Source organism: Trichechus manatus, unplaced genomic scaffold (assembly GCF_000243295.1).
Source record: "Trichechus manatus latirostris isolate Lorelei unplaced genomic scaffold, TriManLat1.0 scaffold00002, whole genome shotgun sequence".
Taxonomy (NCBI): Eukaryota; Metazoa; Chordata; class Mammalia; order Sirenia; family Trichechidae; genus Trichechus; species Trichechus manatus.
This window is the reverse complement of record NW_004443938.1, coordinates 38,003,756-38,021,554: the sequence shown is the minus strand read 5'-3', so window position 1 is coordinate 38,021,554 and position 17,799 is coordinate 38,003,756. Positions and strand designations below refer to the sequence as shown.

General features: G+C 36.3%; 1 protein-coding gene across 11 annotated transcripts in view; it reads right to left on the bottom strand.

Moving 5' to 3' along the window:
- AHI1 (Abelson helper integration site 1) overlaps window positions 1–17,799 on the bottom strand; it is a 225,809-nt gene that overhangs the window by 185,026 nt on the left and 22,984 nt on the right. For all 11 annotated transcript variants that reach the window (XR_002823803.1, XM_023729901.1, XM_023729897.1 and 8 more), the window contains 4 exons: window positions 11,644–11,863; window positions 9,678–9,870; window positions 7,253–7,348; window positions 372–557 (listed from right to left, as the gene is read on the bottom strand). Coding sequence is in view for 10 of the 11 variants with exons in the window: in XM_023729901.1 (XP_023585669.1) it covers window positions 372–557; window positions 7,253–7,348; window positions 9,678–9,870; window positions 11,644–11,863 (695 nt within the window). In the remaining variant the exon portion in view is untranslated. The remainder of the gene's footprint in view (window positions 1–371; window positions 558–7,252; window positions 7,349–9,677; window positions 9,871–11,643; window positions 11,864–17,799) is intronic.

Genomic DNA, 17,799 nt, shown 5'->3' with positions numbered 1-17,799 from the left:
TGCTACAACAGTAAAGTGAGTAGTGGTGACAGACACCACATGGCCCACAAAAGTAAAAAATATTTACTATTTGGCCTTTCAGACAAAATGTTTGCTAACCCTTCAAGTCATTCTTTTATCTTTAAATTTTTTAAAACAAATGTTATAACAAAAACATTTTCCTAACACTGTAATATACATTTAGTACTTAAAATTCTTTTAAATATCAGCTATTACAGGCTTAATATGTAATCTCTGAAGGTAACTTTTTAGTCTAGAAATCTATTGAAAGAATTATAGAGACTTGATCTTTTTTAGAAATGGAAAACATATTATGGCACCATTAAATTTCAATAAAAGAGGATATACATTTATCTGTGCTACTAACTTACACAATCTGGGACTTTCAATCCTCTTACAGTTACGTATAATGTTGATGGATAACGATTTCTTGGACATTTTGACCACCAATCAAAAATCTCAACAACATTTGATTGTGATCGAGGCTTGGTAGGTGGATAATACAGCTGTAAGCGAAGTTTTGAATTGATGTTTACATTTCCATTGGCTCCTAGAAGCTTAAAATACGAATTCAAATAAAATGTTATATTCACTGAATACATCCAATAAAACAAGAGTATACTGCCAAACACTCATTTAAAAAATATTAATATGGCATGCTGAAGTCCCTTAGATTTATAAAGCAAAGGAAAATAACACTGACACAGTTGATTAACCATAGAACAGTTCTAGAGCATTTTTAATGAAAGATAACCTAAATGACTTCTTCAATATTTTCCTGATGGCTCTCTTTTGCCTGTACAACTTTAGACTGTTGGTATAGCATTTACATTATTGTGCCAGACTTTACTTCACAAAAAGGAGGTGAAAAATATATATATATTTCTCTGAAATAGTAATGGTAAAGATTAAAATGCTTATCATTTAAACATAGAAACAAATTACCCATTTGTTTAGTGCCGGTATTTTTGAAGGAAAACTTTAATGCCTGAATTTTTTTAATTTTTTTTTACTGTTGTAGTTTAAATGAAATTTATGTTTCAAGTTAGTCTCCCATACAAAAATTTATACATTGTTATGTGACCCTAATTGCTCTCCCCATATTGCAACAGCACACTCCTCCTTTCCACCCAATTCCCCGTGTCCATTCAACCAGCTCCTAACCCTCTCTGCCTTCCTATCTCACCTCAGGACAGAAGCTGCCCATTTAGGCTCTTGTATCTACTTGAGCTAAGAGACACACTCTTCACGAGTATCACTTTATGCCCCACAGTCCAGTCTAATCCCTGTCTGAAGAGTTGGCCTTGGAAACTGTTTTCGTTCTGGGCTGACAGAGAACCCAGGGGCCACGCTTTCTGGGGTTCCTCCAGTCTCAGTCAGACCATTAAGTCTGGTCTTTTTACTAGAATTTGAGTTTTGCACCCCGCCTTTCTGCTGCTCCATCAGGGACTCTATGTTGTGTTCCCAGTCAGGGTGGTCATTGGTGGTAGCCGGGCACCATCTAGTTCTGGTCTCAGGCTGATGAAGTCTCTGGTTTATGTGGCCCTTTCTGTCTCTTGGGCTACTACTTTCCTTGTGTCTTTGGTTTCTTCATTCTCCTTTATTTCAGGTGGTTGGGACCAATTGATGCATCTTACATAGCCGCTTGCAAGCTTTTAAGACTTCAGATGCCACTCACCAAAGTAGGATGCAGAACATTTTCTTAATAAGCTTTGTTATGCCAACTGACCTAGATGTCCCCTGAAAGCATGGTCCCCAGACTTTTACCCCTGCTACTCTGTCTCTCAAAGTGTTTCACTGTATTCAGGAAACTTCTTAGCTTTGGTTTAGCCCAGTTGTGCTGACTTCCCCTGTAGTGTGTGCTGTCCTTCCCTTCACTAAGAATTCTTATCTACTATCTAGTTAGTAAATAACCCTCACCTTCCCTCCCCACCCTTGTAACCATTAAAGAATGTTTTCTTATGTGCTTAAACCTTTTCTTGAGTTCTTATAATAGTGGTCTTATACAGTATTTGCCCTTCTGTGACTGACTAAATTCACTCAGCATAATGAGTTCCAGCTTCCTCCATGTTGCAAGATGTTTCACAGCTTCATCGTTGTTCTTTATTGTTGCGTAGTATTCCATTGTGTGGATATAACATAATTTGTTTATCCATTTGTCCGCTGATGGGCATCTAGGTTCTTTCCATCTTTTTGCTATTGTGAACAGTGCTGCAATGAACATGGGTGTGCATGTATCTATTTGTGTGACAGCTCTTATTTCTCTAGGATATATTCCAAGAAGCGGGATAGCTGGATCGTATGGTACTTCTATCTCTAGCTTTTTAAGGAAGTGCCAAATCGATTTCCAAAGTGATTGTACCATTTTACATTCCCACCAACAGTGTATAAGTGTTCCAGTCTCTCCACAATCTCTCCAGCATTTATTGTGTGTTTTAGATTAGTGCTAGACTTGCTAGAGTGAGATGATATCTCATTGTAGTTTTGATCTGCATTTCTCTAATGGCTAATGATCGTAAGCATTTCTTCATGTGTCTGTTAGCTGCCTGAGTATCTTCTTTGGCGAAGTGCCTGTTCATGTCCTTTGCCCATTTTTTAATTGGGTTATTTGTCTTTTTGTTGCCGAGGTTTGCAGTATCTTGTAGATTTCAGAGATTGACGCTGATCGGATTTGTTGTAGCCAAAAATTTTTTCCCAGTCTGTAGGTTATCTTTTGACTCTTTTGGTGAAGTCTTTTGATGAGCGTAAGTGTTTGATTTTTAGGAGCTCCCATTTATCTAATCTCTCTTCTGGTGCTTATGCATTGTTGCTTATGGTTCGTATTGTGTTTATGCCATGCATTAGGGCTCCTAGTGTTGTCCCTATTTTTTCTTCCATGATCTTTATCGTTTTTGATTTTATATTTAAGTCTTTGATCTATTTTGAGTTAGTTTTTGTGCATGGTGTGAGGCATGGGTCTTGTTTCAGTTTTTTGCAGATGGATATCCAGTTATGCCAACATCATTTATTAAAGAGACTGTCTTTTCCCCAATTAATGGACTCTGGGCCTTTGTCAAGTATCAGCTGCTCATAGGTGGATGAATTTATGTCTGGATTCTCAATTCTGTTCCATTGGTCTATGTATGTTACTGTACCAATACCAGGTTGTTTTGACTACCGTGGCAGTATAACAGGCCTCCCACTTTGTTCTTCTTCTTAAGTAATGCTTTATTTATTCGGGGCCTCTTCCCTTTCCATATGAAGTTGGTGATTCGTTTCTCCATCTCATTAAAAAATGCCAGTGGAATTTGGATCAGGATTGTACTGTATCTGTAGATCGCTTTGGGTAGAATTGACATTTTCACTATGTTGAGTCTACCTATCCATGTATGCTTGAATTTTTAAAGTAAAAAATCATTTTCAAAAATGACTAAAAAATTCAACTCATTATGCCACTCATTACTTTTTTTTTCCAATAATGCTTAGTCTATTATTTTAGAAAGGTCTATTAAAAAAATCTATTAAAACAAACTATGTTCATGCTAAATAAATGGAGGTTCTGAGGGAAAAAAAGGAAACAAGTCACTGACTGTGACTTCCTAAGTAGGAAATATCCATGTCCTCGTACCTTGGTGTCCTCTACAAATTAGGAGTAAAGAGTTGGGAACGTTTGCAGCAGTTCAGGTAGAAGGTGACTCAAGACAGAAGAATAGAGATTGAGTGCAGGGAACATATTTAATAACTGTTTGTGAGGTAAAATTGCCAAGTCTTACTGACTGGTTAAACTTGGAAAGTAAAACAGGAAAGAGTCAAGTAAAACAAAAATTTTCTATGATGGTGGAAATCTTTATATTTGTGCTAGCTAATACAGTATCCATTAGTCACATACATTTGAAATGTGGTCAGTGTAACTGTGAAACTAAACTCTTTGTTAATTTCTAAATTAAATTAATTTACCTAACATCTATTTATTTAATCTAATTAACTTGAATTCAAATAGTCACGTGTGGCTTGTGGCTACCATAACAGACAGTGCAGCCCCAAGGTTGTAAACTTGGAAGACCGGGCAGATGGTGGTGTTACCAATGGACGAAGCCGGTAGGATGTTCAATATGGAGCAGTCCGAGATATCTATGAGAGATTCAAGTAGAAATTTCCAGTAGGTAATTGCATTTGCAAGTGTGAAACACAGGCGTGAAGTCTTTACTAGATATAAAAACTTAAAACCAAACCTGTTGCTGTTGAGTCGATTCCAACTCATAGCGACCCTATGATAAAAACTTAGGAATAGTTAAAATTATAAGTAAATGACAACACCCAAGAAAAGTGAGTCAAGGATGGAACCATAAGTAGGACCAATATTTAACTGACAGGTAGAAGAACATAAAGGAAACGGAAGGAATAGTGTAAGGAAAATCAGAAAAGGTGGTGCCAAGAAAACCATGGTAACAAAGTTTTAAGAGAGTGATGTATCACATATAGACAGATCTAATAAAATAAGAACTAAAAATGTTATAAATTTGGCAAACAGAAGTCATTAGTGATGTGGTAGGAGATGTTTTAGGAGCAAAGGCAAAATCCAGACTGTAGCACATTAAGGAATGATGTATAAATAAGGAAAGAGAGATGGCAAGCTCATCTTTCCCCTACCCCCCTACGGAAGGATGTAAAGTCAAAGGAGGTTATATTCTGAGAGTGACATTGTGATCAGTCAATGTCAAAAGACAGAGAGTGAAGAACAGTTTCAAATGGAGTAACAGAGATGCTCAGTCACTAAATATTAAGCACTCTAAACTCCCTTCATAAGACCTACTACCGTCTGCCAAGGATCCAGTCATAGTGACTTTAAGGAGATACTTTCCAGTTTCTAAATTATACTCTTCCTAAATTGTTTCAATATTCACTAGGCAATCTAGTTTACACTAGTATATTGCTTAGCATGAGTAAACAACTAAGATCCTGCCAAGATCCTGGCATTATGAATGCAAATGAATGAGGCTTTATTATTTTACAGTTTAAAAAAAGAGTCACATATGTATTCTAAACGTATTAAAGTACCTCAGAACCTGAGGCACAGCTGAGAATTAGCATAACATTTCATTTATATTTGGAAAAGGGTCCTTTTGTGTTCATTCTGCACCACTATAATAACTTTACAAATTATCCAGGGCATTTCTGGAACCAATGGTCTAGGTATTAAAACAACATTTAAGTTTTGATTCTTGACATTTTCTCAAAGATAAATTTTATTCTGGTCACTCCATCCTAGTTTCCATCCATTTATTAATTCTTTCAATAGATATTTACTAAGCATTTTCTGTGAGCCATTAATATGCTGGGAGACGGTGAGATTACAGAACAGAGTTTCAAGAGAGTGATGCATTAAATGCAAACAAATCTGATAAAACGAGGAGTAGAAAATGTTTAGAAAATTTGCTAACAAGAAGTCACTGCTCACTTTGAAAAGCCTGCAGTTGAATAAAGGTGATACATTAAGTGCTACAACAGGAGAAGCACACAGAAAAATACTTGACCTCAATGTGCACTAGGGATGGGGTCAGGGAAAATTCCTGATTGACATTTCTGCCAATGTCATAAGATGGACAAATAGATAAAAAGGTAAGTAACATTCAAAAGTAAAAATGCTATGAGATATGTTAATAATGTTTACCAAGTACAATTTATAGTAAAGAGTGGAAGACTGCACAAACTTTAGCATAAAAGGAATGGAAGCAGTTTCTAACACGACCTCAAGATGGTAAGGTTTATTATGTGAAAGTGAATCTTTTTTTTTTTGAATGTTTTGGTTTTTTGCTCTAAATTAGTATGAGAGGGGGTATAGAAAAAGGTGAACTGGTGATAGAAGGGTGATTTTAGATGGTACACTGGACCAGGTGATCCTGAAGGTCACTCTAGGATGAACTTTCCTCACCACAGTCAACCTGTCTGCCATTCTGCACCTCTTCCAAGGCTTCTCTCTAACCCCCAACACAGATTAAGTGCCTCAACAGGGCTTTCGTACCAACTCTCTCCACAGCACATAATCACATAGGTAATCTGCCTACACACTGAGCTGGAGGGCAGGGACAATGTCTAATTTATCTCGGAACGCCTTATATTTAGTAGAGTGCCTGGCATATCAGAGACACTTAATAAATATTTGTTGACTATATGGATGCACAAATGGAAAAGTTTTATAAGGTGGTACAAAACCAGGCTAAATAGTCAAGACTTTTTAGAACTAAAAAATATGTTTGAGGCCAGAAATAAGGGATACCAGAGATGAGATAATTATAAAATTAATATTCTCTTTAACATCTTTCAAATCGATCCACATCTTTCATCTCTGCTGAAACATCCTAGTCAAAGACATCATCATTTTATACCTAGACTACTGCAAGAATTTCCTAACTTTATCTTCCAGTGTCTACATTCGCTCCCTCTCTAATTCATTCTCTACAAAGCAGAATAATCTAAAACATAAATTAGATTATTTCAGCCTTTTGTTTAAAATCCTGTAATGGCTTCCCATTGCTATAAAGGCTAAGAAGTCCCTATAACCAAAAAACTACCTACCTCACCAAACTCTATCAACTATTCTTCCCCTCAGTCTCTGTACTCCGATCACAGTGACCTTCTTTTGGTAATCTGAATATACCTTGCTCCTTCCAACATCAGGGTATACACTGTTTGCATATACTTGACCTTCTACCTAGAACTCTCTCTTCTCTACTGCCATCATCTAGCTAACACTCAGGTTAAATGTCTCTTCCTTAGGAAAGCCTTCCCTGATCCCACAGGACCCTCTGTTTTTATTACTCACACTATACTTCTTCACAGCATTAAAAAAAAAATCGTAATTAAATGCTGTGTTGTGTAACCAATTATTTTATACTTGTTCTTCTTGCTGGAACACGAAGTCCATAGGGTCAAAGATTTTTGTCTTCTTTGTTCACTGACTAGAACAATGTCTGGCATTTACAAAGGGCTTAATAAATATTTGTTCAGTTGAATGAATGATGGCAGGGTTGTGTCTGTCTTTTTCAATGTAGCATTCTCAAAGTTAAACTATGCACCTGGCATACACTAGGCAGTCAATAAGTATTTAAGTATTTGAATGAGTATCACCTGAGCTTGAGTTAATAACTCTTCACTACTGTAACCTTGTCTTAGATTGTAACTCATTTTATGAAACCAAACTGACTTGTGAGAAAGCAGTCAGTCAGACTTGAAAATTATTTTAAGTGTTTAAAAATGGATGTGAAAAACATACCTTGAGAAATGCCCAGGCAATTTTCCGAAAACCGCACTCTTGGTTTTGAACCTCAGAGTTATTCCTAATTTCATCCATGCTTAAGAAATCAAGAATCTGCAAATAAGTTCAAAAAAATTACTTCACAGACTACTCAGTTACCGGAAATTTAGTATTTTCCAATAATATATTACTAAAATAAAAAAAAAATCTGTATACTTAAAATTTTTTCCTTATATGGAGGAAACACATTTGTACCAAATTTTATTCACCTTAAAGTTAACTCTTCCAGTTAGTAAGGGTCTATTTTCTCACCACTTTATCTTTTATTAATAAATATTTTATTAAAATTTATTTCAAATCCAAGGCACAGTACTACTAGCTTCGGATATGGTCTAGACATAAATAAACCAAGCCTAGAATCTTAAGCTTTGAGCATTTATTTATGTATCAGAATTGACATCAAAGGTTTGTTTGCTTAAAACGCTTCTCCCTATTTTTGAGTCCTTCCTTGGATCACCTTTCTGCAGATGGGATTTTCTTTTTGGATACATATTCCCATTAGACTTCTCAGGAGGATTTCCTTCATAACTCTATCCTCTATGGAAGTTAAAGCTCATGGCTTTGCAACCAACCTGCCACAGAAACTATCTGAACTGTAGTTCAGCGACTATCACTTTGAACGTACTGCTGCTTATCAAAAGCTCAGCTGAGATAATGAATCTTTACGAAAGACTACCTGAAAAAATAATATGAACTCCATTCAGCCCTCTTCTTTAGATACTGAAATCTGTTTTCAGATGTAATACATGCTCTTTGAAAAATCACTCAAACAATATAGAAAAATATATAAACAAAGTAAAAAGAGCCTGAAATCCAGACTCATAGATAATCATCAACATCCAGTCTACATGTATCTAAACCTTTTGTTGCGCATTCCTAAATACGTGAAAAATGACTACAAATCCGGTAATGCTGTTTCGCAAACTCTTTTCATGTAATACGAAATGGGTATCTCTTCATGTCAATACGTCTGTTAATACATGGTAATACATCATGTTAATGGCTGCACAGTATTTTACTATACTATAAATACCATAAACTAATAAAATCATAATTTAATCAAATCTCTTACTGACTGAAATTTAGGTTCTTAAAATTTTGCTATTATAAACAATGCTGAAATAAATATTCTTGCACACACATCTTCACTCACTTGTCACTTTTCCCTTAAGATAAATGCCTAGAAGTGAAATAACTGTGTTAAAGATTTCTGACTGATACCACCAAGCTGTCCTCAATAAACCCTTAAAATGTTAAAATTAAAAAGTAGTTATGTAGGCAGTAACACATCATGTTAAAACTTAAGAAGCAACCCAAAGTATTTATAATAAAAAAATCTCTTTCTTAAATCTCTTAATAATAATAAAATGAACATAAAAAATCACCATAACTATCACAGGACAAATTTGTATGACAAAGGAAAAATTCCTTGAGATATAATTTATACCCCTTTTTCTTATTACAGCTTTAAATACATCACACAACATAATCATAGACATAAGTGGCAGAATATTTATATCATAAACACACATAAGTAATATGAAAGTCAAGGATCATAAAGACAAGTAACTCCACACATGAATCACTGGCTCTGGTCATGTCAATCTCCTTCCTGTTCCCACAGTAAAGTTCTCAATTTTGCTTCAACTGGAAGGGAAGCTTTCTCTACTTCCCTTTGTTTATAGTGAGATATAACATGATAAAGAGTATTTCAGGGTCAACGTTATCTTCAAATATTAATTACATGCACTTAAAAGTAGAGTAACTTTGGGAAAATCATTTTCACTTGGAACTTTTATTTCCTTAGTAGCAAAGGGAGAATAACAAGCCAGCTCAAAGCTCATCTACTCCATAAAGCTTTCCCTGACTGCTCTGACCCTCCACTAACCCTTTATATCCAAGAAGTTCTAGATTCATTTCTGGTTATATGCTACACCGAATTAGTCAATTGATTTGTATATGTCTGTCTTTATTTCGCCAGCTGGATTTACAAACTCTTAGGGTGTTTTAAACAGTTCAACGAGTTTGCAGTCTATGAAATGGGTTAAGAATGAAGGCTCTGCATTCATACAGATTAGGTTCGTTACTTCAGTTAACAGTTAAAGGTAATGGAGTTGTTGTAAAGATTTAATGATACAGAGCATACCAAAGGGCTAACTACTAACTACTAACTACCAAATACGCCCTCAGCAAATACACTACCACTGTTGTAAAAGGGCCTCTCACTTGGATCTCCATAGCTTATTACAAACTCTAAATCCTGTAGATTAAATTGTCACACAACTTTGATACATTATTGAACTATTAAAAATAACTGCTTACATTTGTGCTATTAGTAATGTTATTAATTAAATTTTATTTAAATTGCTTAATTAATTCATACCTCGAAGAACAGGATAACTTTAGGGCTCTCATCAAAATCACGAAGCAAATAGGGAAAATTTTCATTAAATATAATCTGTTCTTCCCACTCTGGAAGTCTTGATTTTAACTGCTTAAAATCATATGGCTGGGTCATGATAGGAAGAATATAATCCACACTCTCTTTTTCATAGTAAGATGAAACAGGCCGTTCACTGCTCAAATAAAAAACATACTTCCATTAACACAATTCTATACAATTTTAAGAAGTTGAGAAAAAATAAAAATATAGTGTACACGATGAGACAATCAGAAATAATGAATAGCAGGGGAAGGGTGGGGAGAGAAAAACACTAAATAGACAATGGATAGGTGGTAACTTTGGTGAAGGGTAAGACAGTACACAATACTGGGGAAGCTAGCACAACTTGACCAAGGCAAGGTTATGGAAGTTCCACAGACACATCTAAACTCCCTGAGGGACTGAATTACTGGACTGAGAGCTGAGGACCATGGCCTTGGGGAATATCTAGCTCAACTGGCATAACATAGTTTATAAAGAAAACGTTTTACATCCTACTTTGGTGGGTAATGTCTGGGGCCTTAAAAGCCTGTGAGTGGCCATCTAAGATACTCCACTGGTCTCACCCCATCTGGAGCAACAGACAATGAAGAAAACCAAAGACACAAGGTAAAGGTTAGTCCAAAGGACTAATGGACCACAAGTACCACAGCCTCCACCAGACTGAGTCCAGCACAACTAGATGGTGCCTGGCTACCACCACCAACTGCTCGACAGGGATCACAACAGAGGGTCGCAGACAGAGTTGGAGAAAAATGTAGAACAAAATTCTAACTTACCAAAAAAAACAGACCAGACTTACTAGTCTGACAGAGACTGGAGAAACCCCGAGAGTACAGCCCCCAAGACTCCCTTTTAACTCAGTACTGAAGTCATTCCTGAGGTTCACCCTTTAGCCAAAGATTAGACAGGCCCATAAAACAAAATGAGACTAAGTGGGCACACCAGCCCAGAGGCAAGGATGAGAAGGCAGGAGAGGACAGGAAAGCTGGTAACAGGGGACCCAAGGTCGACAAGGGGAGAGTGTTGACATGTTGTGGGAGTGGCAACCAATGTCATAAAACATATGTATATTAATTGTTTAATGAGAAACTAATTTGCTCTGTAAGCCTTCATCTAAAATACACTAAAAAAGAAATAATGAATAGCCATAATGACAAAAAGAAAAAATTATTTTGATTGTCCACGAAGAAAATCATAAATTTTATGAGATTTTTTTATCTTGCATTTATATGCTATCAGTTGGTTTCACAGAAATTATTTTATCACAAAAAAATAAATTAAGAGGTATAATCACACTTTTGGACTGGAATAAAGTAATATAAAGTAACTCCTTCATGATCTTAAATACATTTGTGATAAAATATTATAGTAGATTTAAATAAGAAAACAAACACATAAGCACACACCACTTATAACATAAGATGATTTACAATGTAAGTTAAAGGCCATAAATTAAGTCATTTAAGCTTGGTAGAGGAATCCCTGGGTGGCGCAAATGAATAATGTGCTCAGCTGCTAACCGGAAGGCTGGAGGTTCGAGTTCACCCAGATGCACTTTGAAAGAAAAGTCCTGGCAATCTGCTTCAGGAAAATCAGTCATTACAAACCCTACGGAGCACAGTTCTATTGGCAATTGTGGGGTTGCCATGAGTTGGAGTCAACTGCAGTTGGCTTTAAGCTTGGTAAAAGCTCCAAATTCAATGTACTTAGACTGAGTTGCTGAATTAACAGACGCCCTCCATTTCTTCCGTAAAATATAGTGATGAACACCTACACCCATCCTTCAGTACAAATCTATAGCTCTACTCCCAATGACTTTCAACTACCAATGGCAGAAAACAGGACTTCTACTACAGACATTTTCAATTTCAAGAGTTGGCTGGCAATTAAAAAAAAAAATTACCTATCATCTTTCTTGACATATTGACCAGTATTCTCATCAACCACGTGAATTTTTACCATCGGGTGAGAAATCATAAAATCGGATTTAAGTCGATCAGTTCGGTGAATGTAAACTCCCAGGACAAGGTCATCATCAAGTAAACATCTGGGATAAACCGGACTATCTCGACTTGTTATTTCATGAACACCATCACCATCAGAACCTTCATTATCATCTGAAACTACACGCATGGAAGAAAATCAAAGTTATAATTAATTGTTGCCATGGTAGAATTTACATATAACCTAACCTTTATGATCCATGATTATCTGACTTCGTTAACAAAGGAAATTCAAGGGAAAAACAAAAGGAAAAACCAGACAGCAGCAGACTACATCCCGAGAGTAAAATACTGCATTTATTCGTGCATTAAAATAGAGTGAGGAATTTTTCTCAAAAGAACTAATAACATGAAAAGAAAAAAAAAGAGAGAGAGCACAAACAAGTAATTTTATCTAGGTATCTTCCTAAAACAATATGTATCACTCAATTCATTTATAACTGGAACTTCTGCTTCTGGGTAGAATATAATAGAATACAGCATGTCAATGCTCCTGGTAACAACTAGAAGAGCAAAATAAATTACAAAAACTTTATTTTTAAAGGCATCAGAAAGGTAAGGAAATAATGTAGACTAGATGGACTAAAATTCCACAGAGAGAAAACCATTCAGAGATAAGCTGATGGACCGGCAGCTGTTTTGGTATCTAGGAACATTTGCTGATTCTGGGTGTGGGATGAGGATCAGGGTTTGGCCCAAACAGGAGGTCAGTGCTGGGAGAAAGAGAAACCAGCAAAACTTTCAGTAGCGGCATGGGGCTGGAGTGATAAAACCAGAGACGTCAGGAACCTCAAGCACATGGCCAATTTTCCTCACAAGACTGAATTCTGAGGCTGTGAGAAGCTGAAGAGGTAGTGAAATCTTTCAGTCTTGTGGTAAGTAGGAAACAATGACCCACAGGGGAAGGGTACTAAAACAAAACAGGCAAAAGATGAAAATCACAGAGGCATAGTCAATTTAGACTGAGGACTGATAGCCACTTTTCACCTGGGGGCACTTACCAATTCTGGGCGCAGCTAGAGGTTGAGAATCCAGGCGTGGCCCCTGGCAGAAGGCCGCTACTGGGGGACAGAGAAACCAGCAGAGATTTTGGCGTTCACGCGGGGCTGGAGTGACAAAATTGGAGACTTGAGGGGCCTCAAACACATGGCCGGTCTCCCCCTCAAGACGATTGCCAAATTTTGAAGCTGCATAAGGCAGAAGGCTAAGGGCTAAGCTGAAAACCTCTGAACGGCAAAACTGAACCTCCCACAGTCTTTTCGGGCTGAGAAGACAAATACCTATCAGACTCTCAATTGAAAGATCTGAAGGACACATCCTAGGAAAAGGGTGAATCAGAGATAGATTCTCACCAAAACTACAACTCAGCCCTGACCTAGGTGAATTCTTGATGGTTGAGATAAGTTGTCCATCCTACCTGTCTATGAGAGGAAAGGGGGGAACTTTCTATAGTGGAAGATAAAATCATTGTGCACCTTTAGGATTCTATTCACAATGTCCAGCATACAATAAAAAAACGACTGGATGTGAAAAGAAGCAAGACTATATGACCAATAGCGAAGAGAAATAATAAGACAATTGAAGCAGACCCACAGATGATCAAGACTGCAGTTAGCACACAGGACTTTAAAATAACTATGATTAATATGCTCAAGAAAATAAAGGAGGAAGATGGGCAAAACAGTTTTTAAAAATTATTTTTCTACAGATAATAGTAATCCATAAAAAAGATATTCTGAAATTGAAAAATACAATATATGAAATTAAGAACTCAGGTATGTCTAATAACATACTGGAAATAAAGGAAGAGATGACTAGTGAACCAGAAGAAGGTCAATATAAATATTCAAACTAAAGCATAATGAGAAAAAAGCATGGAAAAAAAGAACATAAGAAATATATGGGACACACTTAAAAGGATTAGGACACATGAAATTAGTCTAGAAAAGAGGAGAGAATGCTGAAGGAGCCATATTCAAAGAAATAATGGCCAATAATTTTCCATAACTAATAAACAATATCAACCAGTAAACCCTAAAGAGGACAAATTTCAACAAACTATGTGTAGGCCTATTACAATAAAACACTGAAACCAAAACAAAGAGAAAATCTGCAGAGCAACCAAAGGAAAAAAATACACATTAACTTCAGAAGGACAGCAATAAGTCTGCAGCTGAAAACAGAAATGATGGAAGCCAGAAGACAACTGTACAATTTCTTAAAATACTAAAAGAAAATAACTTCCAGCCTTAAAATCTATAACTAGAAAATATCCTTCAAAAATTAAGGTAAAATAAAGGCATTTTAAACCAACAACATCTGAAGGAATCAGCTACTAGCAGGCCTATATGAAGAGAAATACTAAAGAGAGGTCTTCAAATAGATGAGAAATGAAAAAAATGGAAATTCATTAGGAAAAGGGTAAATTCTGGAGTGAATATAAATTAATATTGACTCTATAAAATGGTGATTGCAATATCTATGAAAATTAAAATATATGTAGAACTAAATATCATGACTCCAAGAATCCGTAAGGCAGGGATAAATGGAGTTAACCTGGTCAAATGGTCTAGCAGTGTTGGGGAAGTAAACTACATTAGACTGTAAGTCAAGAATAAACTGGAAGTAAACTCCCTGAGGGACTGAACTGCTGGGTGGAGGGCTATGGGGACCATGGTCTCAGCAAACATCTAGCTCAAATGGTACAACACAGTTTATAAAGAAAATGTTCCACATTCTGCCTTGGTGAGTAGCATCTGGGGTCTTAAAAGCCTGTGAGCAGCCAGCTAAGATACTCCACTGGTCTCACCCCTTCAGGAGCAAGGGAGAATGAAGAAAACAAGATACAAGGAAAAGATTAGTCCGAAGGACTAATGGACCACAGCTACCACAGCCTCCACAAGACTGAGTCCAGTACAACTAGATGGTGCCCAGCTACCACCACTAACTGCTCTGACAGGGATCACAACAGAGGGTCCTGGACAGAGCTGGAGAAAAATGTAGAAAATTTTAACTCACAAAAAAAGATCAGACTTACTGGCCTGACTGAAACTGGAGAAACCCCGAGAGTATGGCCCCCAGACACCCTTTTAGCTCAGTAACGAAGTCACTTCCGAGGTTCACCGTTTAGCCAAATATTAGACAGCCCCATAAAACAAAATGAGACTAACGGGGCACAAGAGTCCAGGGACAAGGACTAGAGGGCAGGAGGGGACAGAGAAGTTGGTAATAGGGAACCCAAGGTTGAGAAGGGACAGTGTTGACATGTCGTGGGGTTGTTAACCATTGCCATAAAACAATACATGTACTAACTGTTTGATGAGGAACTATTTGTTCTGTAAACCTTCATCTAAAGTACAATCAAAAGAAAAAGAATTAACTGGAAGCTCTCTAGTGCAACAACTAATAAATAGGAAAAGAATGCATTATTAACAAGTTAATAGAAGGAGAAATACAATAAAAATAAATAATTCAAAAGAAGACAAGGAGAAAAATGAAACAGGTAGATGAGACAGAAAATAGTCAGATGATAAACATAAGGATACAGAGAGAATACAAGCAAAAGGATGGAGAAAAGTGTACCATGTAAATTCAAACTGCAAGTAGACATTAATGCAAAAAAGAAAAAAAAAAAGTTGTCGTTGAGTGGATTCCAACTCATAGCGACCCTACAGGACAGAGTAAAACCGCCCTATAGGGTTTCCAAGGACCTGGTGGATTCAAACTGCCGACCTTTTGGTTAGCAGCCGTAGCTCTTAACCACTAAGCTACCAGAGTTTCCTAATGCAAAAAGATTTATTAAAAATGAAGGAGATTGGAAAACTAATTTGCTCTGCAAACTTTCACCTAAACCACAATAAAATGTTATAAGAAAAAAAATCGTATAATGATACAAGGGTCACTATGGCAAGAAGATGTAACAATCCTAAATACACACATATCCAATAACATGGCTTCAACAATTACACACACACAAACACACACACACACACACATATATATACTGACCGAACCAAAATGAAAAAAAGACAACAAAATGGGAAATTTTAATACTCCTCTCAACAACTGACAGAACAAGCAGGCCAAAAATATCAGTAAGATGAGCTGAACACAATTAGTAAACCCGATCTAATTTACATGTATAAAACACTGCAGCCAGCTACATCAGAATTCACATTCTGTTCAAGTGCACATGGATCACTTACCAAAACTGATCATAAGCTGGCCAGGAAAAAAGCCTAAATAAATTGAAAAGACTGAAATCATTCACAACCTGTTCTCAGAAATCATTCACAACCTGTTCTCAGATAACAACAGAAGATGGAAACCAATAACAAAAAGACAACTAGAACACCCCTGTTGCCTGGAAACTAAATAATATACTTCTAAATAATGTATGAGTCAAAAGAGAAATTAAAATGGAAATTAGAAAATATTTTATATACTGATGATAACAGAGATACAGCATACAAAATTTGAGGGATATACAGCTAAAGCTGTGCACTGATGTAAACTTACAGTCTTAATGTACGTAAAAGACAGAAAAATCATTAAGTTTCCACCTTATGAAGCTAACGGAAAAAAACATCAAATCAAACTCAAAAAAAGAAGAAAGGAAGTAATACACATAACAGCAGAAATCAATAAAACAGCACACAAATGTACACTAAAGAAAAATCAAAGCCCAAAGTTGATTCTTTGAAAAGATTCGTAAAATGAAAATCCCCTAAGAATGATCAAGAAACAGAGGGGAAACAAATTACCAATATCAAGAATGAAAAAAGTGACATCGTTCAGATGCTATAAAAAAAAAACCCATTGCCGTCAAACAGATTTCATCTCAGAGCGACCCTACGGGACAGAGTAGAACTGCCCCATAGGGTCTCCAAGGAGCAGCTGGTGGATTTAAACTGTCAACCTTCTAGTCAGCAGCTGATTTCTTAATCACTGTGCCACCAGGCCTCCTCAGATGCTACAGACATACAAAATTTTGAAAATTTGGATGAAATGCACAAATTTCTCAAAAAACAAAATCAAAGCTGACAGAAGGAATAGAAAATGTAAAGAGTCTGATTATTTATTAAAGAAACTAAATCTTATTTAAAATTCTCTCTACAAAGAAATTCAGCCCAAAAGACTTCACCAGTAAATTCTTCCAAACATTTAAAAATAACACGAATCTACACAGATTACAGAAAACTGAAAAGGACTAAACATTCCCCAACTCTCTTTGTGAGACCACCATAACCTTGATTCTAAAACTTAGTCAAGTACAAACCAAATCTCTCTCATGACCACTGATACACAAATGCTAAACAAAGTATCAGCAAATGAAATTTATTAAGAGAGAAAAAGGAAAATTTACTACAACCAAGTGAACCTCTCCACCCCCACTAGGAACACAAGGATGATTTAAAATTCAAAAATAATGTAATCAATCGCATTATATAAAAAAGGGTGAAAATTTATATAATTAAGACAGACACAGAAAAAGCCCTTGACAAAATTCAACATCCATTCATAATAAAAACTCTTAGCTAACTAGGAATAGAGATAACTGCCTTAATCTGATAAAAGTCCTTTGAAAAACCCCACAGCAAACATCACATTTGTTAAATGTTTTCTTCCTTTTCCAGATTCCCTGGAACTTAGGCTTGGACAAATTCACTCCAGGGGCCTCACACGTAAAAACTCCTGTTTCCTTTTACCTTCGTGACATACACAAAACATTTCTGCTTACAGGCAGTTTTCATCTATGTGTGCGCTCAAATGTTATAAACTGACATTGTCAACAGACTCCGCTTCTTCTGGTAAGTTTAACTGTTCCATATACCTTGCCTTTTGCCTGACTGCAGATAAAATTAATGATCAGCTACAACTTTAAGGTGTAGGAAAAAAAAAATGCTTTGTTTGGTTCCCTCCATTTTCTCTTATCAATATAAACCCCAAGGCTGTCTTTGTTCGAGGGAGCACTTTCTCTAGTTATAGGGACAGTGCTGGTCATCCATGGGTGTATACGCCAAATAAAACTTCAAACTATAACACTGCTCAGACTT